The sequence below is a fragment of the Impatiens glandulifera genome, chromosome 3 (genome assembly GCF_907164915.1).
Source record: "Impatiens glandulifera chromosome 3, dImpGla2.1, whole genome shotgun sequence".
NCBI classification, from domain to species: domain Eukaryota; kingdom Viridiplantae; phylum Streptophyta; class Magnoliopsida; order Ericales; family Balsaminaceae; genus Impatiens; species Impatiens glandulifera.
Genome location: NC_061864.1, coordinates 65,667,441 through 65,683,479, shown reverse-complemented (window position 1 = coordinate 65,683,479; position 16,039 = coordinate 65,667,441). Strand labels below are relative to the sequence as shown.

Genomic DNA, 16,039 nt, shown 5'->3' with positions numbered 1-16,039 from the left:
TTAAGTGTAAAATTAGGATGGGCGCGAGAGAAGTGGCGACAGACGGAGATGGTGTGACCGGTGTAGCCGCAATATTGGCAAACATCAGGTGATTTGGTGTTGGATGAGGAGGAGGGGTTGGGGAAGTGTGGTGAGGACTGTCGGCTGTTGTCTTTAGAGTATTGGGGTTGGGAGTAATTGTTATTTTGGCGAGTATTGGATGATGGTTTGTAGGTTGCGATAAAAGCGGTGGTAGGTGTTGATGAGGTGGAGTTGGTGTTGTCATGGAGTTTGGTGAGCTCATGATGTATGAGTTTTTCATGGAGAGCATCGAACGGGATGAGAGTATCTCGAGCTTCAACGGTTTCGATGATGGAACGGTGTTGGGTTTGATCGAGCCCATTTAGAACCTTTGCAATGATGTCTTCGGGATCTAGAGTTTTGCCTAGATTGGCAAGTTCAGTGGTGCATTGTTTTATTTGATGCATATAGTCAGTGATGGTTTGATTGGGTGTCTTTTTGATTGAGTCAAGTCGTTTCTTGACTTGGAGGATATGGTTGCGAGTAGGATTTGCGTAGAGAGATTTGAGAGCAGTCCATGCTTCATGAGATGTAGCAGCAGAGGCTACAAGAGGTGCGATCTTGGCGTCAAGAGTGTCGATGAGGGAGCCTAACAATAGTTGGTCTTGTCGAGACCATGAGGCGTAACTGGGATTAGGGATGACAGTGTTGTCGTCTTTGGTGATTGTTGGTGGTGGGCATTTCTTTTCTCCAGTGAGGTAGTCAAATAGGCCGAAACCAAATAAGAATGACTTGATTTGGGAAGACAATTATGTAAAGTTGGTGGTGGTGTTTGTAGTTTGTAAGGGTTTGCATTGCGATAGGTTGACAAAGAAGATGGGATAGCCGGGGTCGGTAGGGTTTGGGACGGAGAAGGCGTTTGATGACATTGTAGGATCTAGACTTCTGATACCATGTAGAGAAGATGTATGATTGAAAAGGAATAATTGTATATATGAATGAGAAATGTAAAGTCTAAATATGGGTAAGAATTAGTTGTGCAATCACTAAGATTATGGAGGAATATATTGTGACTTGATTACATCTTTGACTTGCAGATTTTGTGGAGTCTAAATATGGGTAACAATTAGCTGTGCAATCACTAAGATTATGGAGGAATATATTGTGACTTGATTGCATCTTTGACTTGCAGATTTTGTGGAGTAAGATTGTCTAGTTCCTTAACACAAAGTAGGTTGATAATTGCATCTTTCGAATCAGTCGAAATGGTTGAGAAACGATAGAGTTCCATATTTGAAAAATCAAAGATGATTATTGTTCGTATTCTTCCGGTGATCGCGACGAAGAAGATGATCGAGGGATAAAATAACGTTGTTTCAAGCGAGAACGCGGACGCGATGGTCCTAATCCTTGTTGCAGCCGTTCTTCACAGTTTCGACCACACAATATCACAAATTTTATTCTTTATTTACAACCTTAAGGGTTTTATAAGCACTAAAAATTGACACTCCAATTTATAATATTAAAATAATTATTTTGAATTATTTTTGAATAAATAAGATCAAAATAATTAACCACATGGCCAAAAACTCATTTAAACTAATTAATTAGGATTAATTATTGTGTTAATTAATCAAATTATTTAAAGATTAAGGTCAAAATTAAAAATAAAATTATTTGGGATAAATGTTGTACCCATATTATCTCAAAATAATTTTAGAAAAATTAAAAGAAATAAATAAATAAATAATTTTGATGAATTATTGTATCCATTTCATCTAAAAAAATTATTTATTTAAATCCAAAATATACAAAAAAATTGGCAAAATATTTTCCATATTTATTTTTAATATTTTGTGTAATTAAAAGATCAAAATTAAAGCCAAAAGGGTAAAAAAAAATCAATTTCAAATAAACCATTAAGAATTTAATAAAAATATATATATATGTGATTTTGTGTGGCCGAAACCATGAATTGGTTGCAGCGCACGCCAGGACCATCGGATCAGCGCTTAATTTTCATCTAGCGCCCAAGAATGTTCCGCGTAGCCAATTATAGTCGAGGAGAAGCGCGCCCAAGTCGTAGAGGAACAACTAATGGGTTGTTAGCTACGTTCCTCCAAACATTGACGGAACGCTAGGCGCCTAACGGAACGCCAACAAAATGCCTAAACACGCCTAAACCGACATCGTTTTGCCTCTAATCTTCTTCTTCATCGCGACGTTGTGAAGATAAGCTTCAAGATCCGTGTTGATCTTGGAACTCGACCAATGTTCGATGGTTTTGACTGATTCAAAGTCAAGAATGATCACCCTACGATGGTTATCATTCTCCCCTACAAAAATAAGGATGAATCATCTATATTCCAGCCACTTGAGCCAAGAACAACAAAAACGTCGTTAATGACTTTTGGCTGATTCATCCCACTATGATTCTCCAACCAACTTAGGGATGCTATAAATAGCTCCCTCAAGTCATTATAGAGCTAAGGAAGCAACACATAACCCTTAAATCGAAGAAAATCAAAATCATCCAATAAAGTTCCAGGCATTCGGATTTTTCAAATTTTTTGTTTGTGGCCTTGAAGCTTGAATTTGAGGATCCCAAAAGTTTTCCTAAGGATCAAGTAGTGTTCTTCAATCATTGGTAAGGTTACAATCACCCTCTAATTTATATTTACAATTTGAATTTGAAATTTTTATATTTCAAATTACAAAATTTTGTAGACTTGATGTTCATGTGGTTTTATGGTTGAAAATCAAAGACTATTATGCTCTTCTCCTTTTTGTCAATTGAGTGATTCACACACTAATAAATGTCCATAATTTTGGACTTTTTCATATATTTTCAACTCAATAATGATTTCTTGAGACTGTTGTTTATAACTTGTTGCAATTAGAATCTATCTATATATTATAAAACATGTGATCTTTAGTTAGTAAGTGTTGATAATACTCCAGTTCTATTAATTGGTTTGCATGAAGTCAGATGCCTTGTTTCAATATTGATGTAACAAGGTAAAGTCATTTCAATCCCTTGGTGAGGAGGCCCTGATCCACTCACTCAACGAGGTAGACAAAACATTCTCATTACTAAATTCACCTCCTTGAATCATAGGGTATCTAATTGCATAAAAATAATTACAAACCCAAGTTTTGACCCTAATATGTGATCACAAGCAGTTGAAGAAGTTGGATGCTATAAGTTCGAGCTTGAGAACTATAAGCAATGTTGTTTACTTTGAAGATGATGAAACATAATGTGTCTCTAACAGCCAGGCTTGGAGTGTTAATTCATTCACTGAAGTTGAGAAGCTTGGGGTAGAAAGTCATGTTTATTCTAGACTACCTTTCAGGGAAGATGTTACGGTTATCATGTATACCAGTGGTAGTACATGTCTACCAAAGGTGTGACATTGCTTATATTATGTATTCTTCACTAAGATCTTATTCTTATATTCTTGTATAATGTTCATAAATCATGCTTTTTTTTGCTTGAACATGTCTTCAACTCTTATATGTAGGGAGTCATGATAACTTATGAAAACATTATAGCTACTACAACTGCAGTTATGACATTGATTCCAAACTTGGGAGAAAATTATGTTTACTTGGCCTATTTGCCTCTGGCTCACGTTTTCTAGTTGGCAGTAGAGGTATCAGTATAAGTTGTCTTCCTAACTGAACTGTTCAGATATTCTTTATTTCCCGTTTGTGATATTGGTTATTGGCTGCTCAATTGACTATGGTCCACCATTGACTTTGACAGACACTTCTAATAAAATCAAGACGGAGTTTCAAAGACGATCTGATAACTTAATTTTTCGAAGATAACTTATTATTTTTATGAAATTTTAGAAATGAAGCAATTACATCCTTCAATAAATATACACTCTCGTAGGTTGAGGTGAAAGGTGGTTTTGCAAAGAAATGTTTTCAGATTGCATATAGCAGACGACTAGCAGTTGCAAACGGAAAATGGTTTGGAGCCCGTGGACTAGAGAGAGATATGTTGGATATCATTGTTTTCAAAAAGATACGAAGCTTTCTTGAAAGAGAGATCAGATTCATGTTATGTGACAGAGCACCTTTATCTGTTGAGACACAGAGATTTATTAACATCTGCATCGGGTAAACATTCTAATATCCAACTTGGTATTTTTCTCTAGAAAGAAAATATAACATAATTCCTGTCATCCAAGATATCTCTACACCCAGAACTAGAATGAGATTAATTGGCCCTTTTGGAAACACTTTTTGTGACACCCAAAAAAAATCACAATTAAGACCGAGGTTCTTTGGTCCGGACCGGGCCAAAGACTTAGCAAGATTGTACTTATGATCGGAAAAATATGATTCCAGAAAATTCGAGCCATTGACCGAGACCAATGCCTTAGGACCGTGACAATTAATTTAAGACCGAGATATTTTATTTAAGACTCAAAATATATTTTCTTAAGACCCAGAATATTTTATTAAGACTCACAATATTGACTTAGGTCGAGAATATTGACTTAGATCGAAAAATATAGACTTAGACCGAGACCCATGAATTATTTGTCAAGTCCTGTTCATGATCAGACCCTTACCCATAGTTAATTAAATTAAATTAACCATAATTTTATACTCCAGCCCATGGTATTGCTCAATAACCCATTGTTTTGCTAGTAACCCATTGTTTTGTACAAACAACACATGTAAAGGGCAGCATACATCTGCCAAGTGTCAAAAAGAAGATGCATGCCCTTAATTTTAGGATCGGGCGACACTTGTCCAAACACCCCACCAATACTTAGTCTATTTAAGGCTCTCTAGTGATTCATTGTATAGTTTTGCCACTTTCTCTCTCTAAAACGAAATTAGCCCAACAAGTCTTAGAAGACCTTGAAGAACAGCAATACCTTAGAGCCCTTGAAGATCCCTTGAAGATCCATCGATTATAGCTGCTTTAAGATCATAAGGCAAGTACTTTTCTCAAAAACCCACTTTAGAAACCCACACTTGCAATATTATCCATGTATTTTCTATATTCAATGCATGTTACATTTAAAGCTTGATTCTTACTTGCATGGATCCGATTTTTATGATAAACATAGTTGATCATCATTCTCTCAAAGTATCAAACGTTTTTATGCAATTATATCATAGTTTTCCATAATAAATATATGATTTTGCCTTGCATGTTCACGTTTTATGAAAACAGATCTAGTTTTACTTGCCTGTTCATGTTTTCTAAAAGCAGATCTGGTTTTACTTGCATGGGATGCTGTTTTTACAAAGCACCCTTTGTTTTTATGATCATGGTGAAACAAAATAAAGGTATTGACGGATTTATGAGATGATGGCCAACCAAGATGAGCTCTGGTGGTCTTGATTCTAAAATAGGGCTGTTATTATTATTATGATATGGGACTGAGTTCTGGAGACGAGCTCCCAGAATATCTACCCACACAGAATGTGTCCAAAAACAGGAATGGGGCTTTAGAGATGGACTCCGAAGAGTATCCTTCCAACCATGTGCTCAAAAGTTACGGATCTTTACATTCAGGATCAGCTCTGAATGTTTAAGGGTCAAAATATGTGCTCAAGTTATTACTGTACAGATCACCTTGATTAAATATGTTTAAAAACCCACATGCATCCTTTTATAAGTCATGTTTATGCATAACTCATTCTTTGGACTGAAATGTTATTATTTTATTTCACTGTTTTGTATCCTTTAAATGCTTGTTGAGTCTTTAGGCTCACTATGCTTGTGTGGTGTAGGTACACTTCCTTAGGTTTATATGTTGGCTGGAGAGAATCCTTGGAGGGTCAGCAACTAGCAGGATTGAGTGTGGAAGGAGGGACCCATGGCTGATCTTGTTGGTTATTTTGTGAACTTTTGTAGCATGGCTGTACTATGTTTTAAAAACCGAATATGTATCTCTCAAATGTTTTCAAACTGTTGGATCTTATGTATTAAAGCATTTAATCGTTTATGGCATCATTTGGCAGCAAGTGCCTACATGTTTAAGTATATGTCTTTTTAAGTATGAATCCATCTTTTGCTTCCGCATAAATGATAGTCTTTAGGTATTTTATATGTTCAAGAATGCTTAGGTCCCATCATATCTATGTTAGACCGGTAATTTTAGAGTTAGGGACGTTTCAATTGGTATCAGAGCAATGGTTCCAATCATTTGTACTCCCACACTCATGCGCCTGCTGTTGCTACTCCAAGAGCTCTCCTGCAAAGTCTGTAAGTTATTTGATAACTTGCAATCTTAGAATTGTTATTATTTTAGTTAAATAAAGTACTGCCAATACAATAATGAGATAGGACAATGACCCAGCTTATGCAAATGTTAAGCTGTTATTATTTCTAATAGAATCATGAGAAGGGGGACTAGGACGAATGCTGCTACTTCTTCGGATGAACCAGCCAGGGAGGACGTTTTAATAGGGCTAGTAGAGGCGCTGAGGGACCAGAACAGACTTCAAGGTGAACAGATGCGCGAAATGTTCCAGGCCAATATGAACCATAACAACAACCAAGGTAGCAACAACAATACTGAAGGAGGGCAGCAGCCGATTTACAAGCAATTCATGAGCTTCAAACCGGCTGAGTTCAAGGGAAGCACTGATCCTATGGTTGCTGAGGAATGGATCCAGTCCTTAGAGACGATCTTCGAATTCATGCAGATTAATAATGGGGACAGGGTGCGATGCGCAACATTTATGTTTAGGGACGATGCTCGTATATGGTGGCAGGGAGCAAAGTCTGCTGTAGACCTTGCTAACATATCATGGGAAGACTTCAAGGACACATTTTATGGGAAATACTTCACTCTTAGCACCAGGAACAAGCTGGCCCGTGAGTTTCTGGAAATCAGACAAGGTGACTCGAGTGTGGCTGATTATGTGAAGAAGTTTGAGAGGGGGCGATATTTTGCTCCCATGATCCTTGGGAGTGCGGCCATGGAGCTCAATCATTTTATGGAGGGGCTTAATGCTACTATTAGGAGGGACGTACGCCTAAGTGGAGCGACCACTATGAGGGAAACGATTGAGAAGGCGCTGATGGCTGAAAAGGATAGTGCTGACATTGTGAGGGAGTCCCAAGCCAAGAGGAGCAACTATGCTGGAAGAGATTCGCAAGGACCCAACTTCAAAAGGGCTGTCCAACAACCTTTTAATCAATATGCACCCCAACAGCAGTCAAGGAATGCACATCAGGGTCAAAACTATCAAGGGCCACAACAGCAGCAAAATCAGCAAAGGAGGATTCAGCCTGCTAAGCCAGCAGTGGCGGCCAAAGCTCCAGCTACGTCTAAACCAACCTGTTCTCAATGTGGCCGGTCGCACCAAGGTGAATGTCTGTATGGGACCAACTTCTGTTTCAACTGCAAGAAGCCAGGACATCTTTCACGCGACTGTCCGCAGAAGAAGGCCATTGTTCCAGGCAGAGTGTTTGCAATGAACCAGGAAGAAGCGGACCCGGATTCCACCATCATTACGGGTAATCTTCTAATTGCCCATACCTTAGCTCATACTTTAATTGATACTGGTGCAACACACTCTTTTGTTTCTGCCAACTTTGTTCAAAGATCTGGTTTGAGACCTGATGAAACTAAAACCATGTATAGTATTTCTCTACCATCAGGAACAAGTTTGAACACTAATAAGTATGTTAGGGCCTGTAAGGCATATATCCAAAAGCACAAGATGCTAGTAAATCTTGTGGTAGTAGAAATGGCTGGTTTTGATGTCATTTTAGGAATGGACTGGCTAACTCGGCATGAGGCTCACATTGACTGTAAGAAAAAGACAGTATCTTTAACTGATCAAGATGGGAGAACATTCCAGTTCAGAGCAACACCTCCACCCAGTCTTTCCTTTAAAATTCAACAGCCACTTTCATCAGGGGTTCCAATAGTGTTGGCTACTTCTTATGCTATGCTAGGAGTTCAACTACCTAGACTTGAGGACATCAAAGTTGTAAGAGACTTTCCTGGTGTGTTTCCTGAAGATATCAATGGTCTACCACCACTAAGAGAAGTGGAGTTTGGCATCACGTTGAAGGAGGGGACACTTCCAATTTCTAAGGCACCTTATAGGTTAGCACCTACTGAGTTGAAGGAGATGAAAGATCAACTAGAAGACTATTTGAGCAAGGGTTTTATCCGCCCAAGTGTGTCTCCGTGGGGGGCACCAGTGCTACTTGTGAAGAAGAAGGATGGATCCCAACGTCTTTGTATTGATTATCGTGAATTAAACAAGGTAACAATCCAGAATAAATATCCCTTGCCCAGAATCGATGATCTGTTTGACCAATTAAAAGGTGCATCAGTCTTCTCCAAGATAGATCTCAGATCAGGCTACCATCAAATACGAGTCAAGGAGGAGGACGTGAAGAAGACAGCATTTCGAACTCGTTATGGGCACTACGAGTTTCTGGTTATGCCTTTTGGCTTGACAAATGCACCAGCGGTTTTTATGGAATTAATGAACAGAGTGTTTCATCCTTATTTAGATCAGTTTGTGGTGGTCTTTATCGACGACATTCTGATCTACTCTCGAACGGAAGAAGATCATGCACGACATTTGGCTTTGGTTTTGCAAGTGTTAATGAAGAATCAACTTTTCGCAAAACTAAGTAAGTGTGAATTTTGGTTGAGTCAAATAGCAATCTTGGGTCATATTATTTCATCTAGGGGCATTGAGGTTGATCCTGCAAAAGTAGAAGCACTTAAGGGTTGGGCTGCACCCACAAGTGTGACTGAAGTGAGGAGTTTTCTGGGTTTAGCCGGCTACTACAGAAGGTTCATCAAGGGATTCTCCAAGATCGCCTTGCCTCTTACCACGTTGACTAGAAAAGATCACAAGTTCGTTTGGACTGAGGAGTGCGCAGAAAGCTTTGAAACATTGAAAAACAGTTTGATATCAGCTCCTGTTCTCACCATTCCAGATGAAGTAGGAAATTTTATTGTGTTCACTGATGCCTCAAAGCATGGTTTGGGGGCTGTGTTGATGCAGAATGGTAATGTTGTCGCTTATGCTTCAAGACAGCTCAAGACCCACGAAAAGAATTATCCCACGCATGACTTGGAATTAGCAGCAGTTGTGTTTTCCTTGAAGATCTGGAGGCATTATCTCTATGGTGAAAAGTGTCAGATCTTCACAGATCATCAAAGCTTAAAGTATCTGTTCAATCAAAAGGAGATCAACATGAGACAAAGGCGCTGGCTAGAGTTGGTTAAAGACTACGATTGCGAGATTATTTATCAACCAGGTAAAGCTAATGTGGTAGCAGATGCGTTGAGCCGAAAGTCAAGCACGCTGAATCAGATCACTTCACAACCAAACTTGGTCCTGGAATTCGAAAGGCTGAACCTGGCTGTGATAGAGCCAAAGAAAGAGTGTATTCTGGCAACTTTGGCTATTGTTCCAGACCTTATTGATAAAATTCGTTTGGGTCAAGCTCAAGATCCACAACTAACTCTTTGGAGACAAAGGGATGAAAAGAAAGGCACCTCTTTGTATACAACTAAGAACAACCTGGTCTATCACAAGGATCGCTTATGGGTACCATCTGTTGACTCATTAAGACAAGAAGTATTAGCCGAGGCACATTACACTCCATACTCTATTAATCCAGGTAGTACCAAGATGTTTAAAGATCTGCAGATGTTATACTGGTGGCCAGGAATGAAGAGGGACATCATGAAATATGTGAGTGAATGCCTAACCTGCCAACAAGTGAAGATTGAGCATCAAAAGCCTGCTGGTTTGCTATGTCCGTTGCCCATACCTGTTTCAAAATGGGATGACATATCTATGGATTTCGTTGTTGGATTACCCGTGACCCTTCGTAAGATGAATGCAATATGGGTCATAGTGGATCGTCTCACCAAGTCAGCTCACTTTCTGCCAGTTAAAACAACTTTCACCATGACCCAATATGCAGAGTTATACCTTCAGGAAATCGTTCGGCTACATGGAGTTCCAGCAAGAATCGTATCAGATCGTGATCCACGTTTCACTTCACATTTTTGGGAAAGTTTGCACAAGGGTTTAGGCACAAAGTTAGCGTTCAGTACTGCCTTTCATCCTCAAACAGACGGTCAATCCGAACGCGTGATCCAGATTCTGGAAGATCTATTGAGGGCTTGTTTAATCGACTATGGAGGAAATTGGGAGCCAAGGCTACCTTTGATCGAGTTTGCGTACAACAACAGTTTTCAGACTTCAATTGGTATGGCACCTTTTGAAGCTTTGTATGGGAAAAAGTGTAGGACTCCGTTGCATTGGGATGAAGTGGGCGAGCGTGTTGTCATTGGGCCAGAATTAGTAGCTAACACCGTGGCCCTTGTGAGTAAGATCAGAGAACGGTTGCTAACAGCTCAAAGCCGTCAGAAAAGCTATGCAGACAAGAAGCGACGCGACCTGAAGTTCGAAAGAGGCGACCATGTTTTCCTCAAGGTTTCTCCATGCAAAGGAATCATTAGACTTGGGAAGAAAGGCAAGTTAAATCCCAGATACATTGGTCCCTTTGAGATCCTTGAAGAAGTCGGTGATGTGGCTTATAGACTAGCACTTCCTCCAAGTTTGGATACAGTTCACAATGTTTTTCATGTATCCAACTTGAGGAAGTATGTTCCCAACCCAACCCATGTTATTCACCATGAAGAAGTTCAATGGGCTCCTGACCTGGCTTATGAAGAGGTCCCAACACAGATCCTTGCTACACAAATCAGAAAGTTAAGGAACAAGGAGATCAAAATGGTTAAAGTCCTTTGGAGCAACCACTCAAGTGATGAAGCAACTTGGGAAGTAGAGCAAGACATGCAACGTGACTATCCCCAACTATTCGGTACGTTTAATTTCGAGGTCGAAATTTTTTTAAGTAGGGTAGAATTGTGACACCCAAAAATCACAATTAAGACCGAGGTTCTTTGGTCCGGACCGGGCCAAAGACTTAGCATGATTGTACTTATGATCGGAAAAATATGATTCTAGAAAATTCGAGCCATGGACCGAGACCAATGCCTTAGGACCGTGACAATTAATTTAAGACCGAGATATTTTATTTAAGACTCAAAATATATTTTCTTAAGACCCAGAATATTTTATTAAGACCCACAATATTGACTTAGGCCGAGAATATTGACTTAGATCGAAAAATATAGACTTAGACCGAGACCCATGAATTATTTGTCAAGTCCTGTTCATGATCAGACCCTTACCCATAGTTAATTAAATTAAATTAACCATAGTTTTATACTCCAGCCCATGATATTGCTCAATAACCCATTATTTTGCTAGTAACCCATTGTTTTGTACAAACAACACATGCAAAGGGCAGCATACATCTGCCAAGTGTCAAAAAGAAGATGCATGCCCTTAATTTTAGGATCGGGCGACACTTGTCCAAACACCCCACCAATACTTAGTCTATTTAAGGCTCTCTAGTGATTCATTGTATAGTTTGTCACTTTCTCTCTCTAAAATGAAATTAGCCCAACAAGTCTTAGAAGACCTTGAAGAACAGCAATACCTTAGAGCCCTTGAAGATCCCTTGAAGATCCATCGATTATAGCTGCTTTAGGATCATAAGGCAAGTACTTTTCTCAAAAACCCACTTTAGAAACCCATACTTGCAGTATTATTCATGTATTTTCTATAATCAATGCATGTTATATTTAAAGCTTGATTCTTACTTGCATGGACCCGATTTTTATGATAAACATAGTTGATCATTATTCTCTCAAAGTATCAAACGTTTTTATGCATTTATATCATAGTTTTCCATAATAAATATATGATTTTGCCTTGCATGTTCACGTTTTATGAAAGCAGATCTAGTTTTACTTGCATGTTCATGTTTTCTAAAAGCAGATCTGGTTTTACTTGCATGGGATGCTGTTTTTACAAAGCACTCTTTGTTTTTATGATCATGGTGAAACAAAATAAAGGTATTGATGGATTTATGAGATGATGGCCAACCAAGATGAGCTCTGGTGGTCTTGATTCTAAAATATGGCTGTTATTATTATTATGATATGGGACTGAGTTCTGGAGACGAGCTCCCAGAATTTCTACCCACACATAATGTGTCCAAAAACAGGAATGTGGGCTTTAGAGATGGACTCCGAAGAGTACCCTTCCAACCATGTGCTCAAAAGTTACGGATCTTTACATTCAGGATCAGCTCTGAATGTTTAAGGGTCAAAATATGTGCTCAAGTTATTACTGTACAAATCACCTTGATTAAATATGTTTAAAACCCACATGCATCCTTTTATAAGTCATGTTTATGCATAACTCATTTCTTTTGACTGAAATGTTATTATTTTATTGCATTGTTTTGTATCCTTTAAATGCTTGTTGAGTCTTTAGGCTCACTATGCTTGTGTGGTGTAGGTACTCTTCCTTAGGTTTATATGTTGGCTGGAGAGAATCCTTGGAGGGTCAGCAACTAGCAGGATTGAGTGTGGAAGGAGGGACCCATGGCTGATTATGTTGGTTATTTTGTGAACTTTTGTTGCATGGCTGTATTATGTTTTAAAAACCAACTAAGTACTTCTCAAATGTTTTTAAACTGTTGGATATTATGTATTAAAGCACTTAATCGTTTATGGCATCTTTTGGCAGCAAGTGCCTACATTTTTAAGTATATGTCTTTTTAAGAGTGAATCCACCTTTTGCTTCCGCATAAATGATAGTCTTCAGGTATTTTATATGTTCAAGCATGCTAAGGTCCCATCATATCTATGTTAGACCGGTAATTTTAGAGTTAGGAACGTTTCACTTTTGGTGTTCGAATTTGAATTCGGATACAAATGAGAAAACATCAATGAATCTTTGCTCTTTGTTTGCAATACAGATGAGATACATTGACAACAAAAAATGTGTTTCTAAAGGGTCACTATCTAATTGCATTGTTAGACCTTCTTTTATTGTGTATCTAAAACCTGCTAGCATATCCATGGCCATAATATATCACAGTTTCTTGCCATGTTCTTTCAAAGCACCTATTGGCCAAGGCTACGACTTGACGGAGACTTGTGCTGGAGGTGCTTTTACAGAGTGGGATGACAACTCTGTTGGACGTGTTGGACCACCACTTCCTTGTTGTTATAGGAAGGTATGTTGTTTTTATACTCTTTTCATTCTTTTTCATCTTAATGAAATAACTTTGAAATGGATGTAAGACATTGACATTAGTTAGTACAAGGCATTCTTTTTTTTAAGTCTGTGAAATGAATTTAAGATGAGTCAATTTTCTATGATCTTATTTACAGTTTGCACCTCATCATCAAAGTTTATCTTCATACTACTCAACTGATTCAAAATATTTTGAAATTCATTCAAGTGCTCAGCAATTGATTTATTATCAATGTACTTTAGATTCACCAACCTTCGTACCAGTATTGCTTTATTCTTTGCTGAACTCCCAGCATAGAGAGCTTCAAGTTTTCTCCACACACTATACGTTGTAGTCTCGTTCTCAACATGGTGCACAACATTTACACCAACACAGGAACAAATAAAGTTACACGCATTTCTATTTGTCTTTTTCCAATCAACTTCTTTTGTACTCTCAAGTTTAACACCCTCATTTTCAATTGTTTCATTCAAATCATCTGAAACTAATAGATCACTAATTATCAGTTTCCATTGCTTGTAGTTTGTATCATTCAGACTCACCATATTTGGTCTAGATTTCTCCATTATTACTGCCTTAACAATTCATAAAACCCAAGAAAAGACACTAGTTGATATCCTCTTTGAATTTCGTCGGGTAACTAGCAGAGCACTCTGCTCCAATGTTAAAACAGATAACCAATCAATACTGTTCTAATACCACTGTTGGGTTTTGCAACAGCAAAACTATGGATCTTCTTAGAAATCAAATATGCCCTACTCTCAAATGAAATAAGTGATTACACTAAGAATGATTGGAATACTCCACAATCAAAAGTTGCTCCAATCTTTTTCTCTAGATCAGTCAAAGAACAAGAAGAAAACCATAAAATCCTAGATCTGTTCACTCTCTCTCAACCTTACTTGTTATGAGAAAAATACCAAAAAAAAAGTATTTATACTCTAACCCGTTTTCATAACAGAAAACACTGACCCGTTTACCCGGAATTTAAAACTCGCCCGCAATGGCAAGAAACACCTCAACACAAAGCTTGGTTGGAAAGTTAAGGTTTCTAGTTTATATTGTTCTGTAAAAGTTAGGGTTTCTAGTGTACCATATTCTGTAATTTCTCTTCTTTGTTGCTTTGTTATGTTTTTTATTAAAATGGGAAGAAATAAAAACAATAAGTATAAGGAAGTCAAAGAATGTATGATGTAAGGTTTAAGGGAGGTAGCTAAAAAGAAAATTGATAGGATTGCTGAAAAAATTATCCATGAAAAATAGAAATACAGCAAAGATAAGGAACCAATTGCTGATAAAAAATTTAAAGAAAATGTAGCATGAAAATAGGGAAGAAAAAAGGAATTTGGAAGGTTGGTTATAATGAAAGAGCCAACATGTTTGGTCTTAAAACCCAAATTATCAAACTCTTAATGCATGCTAAGAAGGGAGAAATCACAATCAGTAAAGAGAAAACTAAACAAATAATAGTCTAAATCATTATTTATTATCTTTAGGACTCGAATTTACTGAAGAAAACATAATATGAGGAGATAGTTAAATGGTTATTTGATGCAATGAAGGAGCTGATGAAGGATCCCAAAACCAACACTATCAGGAGTAATTCAACATGGAAAATCAACGAGGTGTTGAAGAATAAAGTAGAAAAAAAATCTGAAGACCATGTCTACAAATGAAAAGTTTACTTGGGAGATATACAAACAAAGGTAGAAAAGTTTACTTGGGAGATATCCAAACAAAGGTAGAGGTACTCAACTCTCCTTTTGAATTCAAACTGTCTTCTAAAGTAGAAGAGAAATGTATTGAAGACTAGGAGTTTGTGGTGGTTGGAAACTTCATTGGGAAAAATAGAGTATCATTCTCAACTACCAAAGAGGCTCTAATTAAATAGTGGGGAGAAAATGGGCTTAAAAAGGTTTATGCAAACATACATGACTTCTACTTTCTGTAGGTCAAAAAGGCTTAAATCTGAAAGAAATCTTGGAGAAAGTGCATACTTACATAGGATAAAATTGCATTAAGTTAGAAAAGTAGTCAGAAGAGATGAATCTACAAAGTAGATCAAAGGAAACTGTCCAGATTTGGTTCAAGCTTTGGAACATTCCAGTCCACATGTACAATGCTGAAGCAATTAGTCATTTTATAGGTACAATTGGGAAACCATTATATATGGACCCAATAACTGAAAGAGAATAGCACTTGTCTTTTACTAGAATTAGCATTGAAGTGTATTCTACGAGTGTCCTGCCAATGAAAATAACAGTTGTTGACAGAAAATGAAAACACAATGTCATGGAGATCTCTTATGAATGAAAACCAAAAAAATGTGTTTTCTATAACACTTTCCTGCACAATAAATGTGATAAAGCTAAAGAAGAAAAGTAGAAAAGCTATGAAGTAGAAAAGAAAAAGAAGGAAACAGAGGAGGCTAAACTCAAAGATCAAACATTTGTAGAAAAGAGCAAGAAGGATTTTGGGAAAAGGAAAGCAGCGAAGGAAAGAAAGTAAAAAGGATCAAGGTGAAGAGGAAATTAAAATTTTTTGTAATACAAATGATTAGGATGAAAATGGAAGATGAACCTCAAATTTTGTTGAGGAAATTCAAGAAGAAAACACCCAGAATTTCAAAGCTGAAACAGAGAATTATAAAGTCGATAAAGAAGATTCCAAAATCGATGTGGAGTAAGCTGAAGATAAGGAAGACAAGAATACATAATTCAAGTTCAAGATAACAAATGTAAAAGCCCTAAAATTCTTAGAAATAATTCTTTCTATCAAATCAGAACGGGCTCGTATAAAGAGAGAATTCAAAATGAGAAACAACGATACTCATCATCATTTTCAATACAGTCTCCTTTCATCGTTAGAGGAATAGAAAGAGGAAAGTCT

The 16,039-nt window shown here is 37.6% G+C and overlaps 1 protein-coding gene across 1 annotated transcript; it reads left to right on the top strand.

Moving 5' to 3' along the window:
* Nucleotides 1–2,989: 2,989 nt before the first annotated feature.
* LOC124930637 lies at nt 2,990–15,116 on the top strand. The gene is made up of 8 exons (XM_047470965.1): nt 2,990–3,018; nt 3,276–3,408; nt 3,525–3,635; nt 3,902–4,131; nt 6,372–10,872; nt 12,637–12,714; nt 12,869–13,129; nt 15,102–15,116. Exons 1-8 carry the CDS (start codon nt 2,990–2,992, stop codon nt 15,114–15,116), a joined length of 5,358 nt encoding a protein of 1,785 aa, XP_047326921.1.
* Nucleotides 15,117–16,039: the final 923 nt, after the last annotated feature.

Coding starts and splice junctions, on each gene's coding strand:
- LOC124930637 (XM_047470965.1), top strand. CDS start 2,990: ATGCCTTGTTTCAATATTGATGTAACAAG. Junction 4,132..6,371: donor TTTATTAACATCTGCATCGG/GTAAACATTCTA, acceptor TATTTCTAATAG/AATCATGAGAAGGGGGACTA. Junction 10,873..12,636: donor TCGGTACGTTTAATTTCGAG/GTCGAAATTTTT, acceptor ATCTTTTGGCAG/CAAGTGCCTACATTTTTAAG.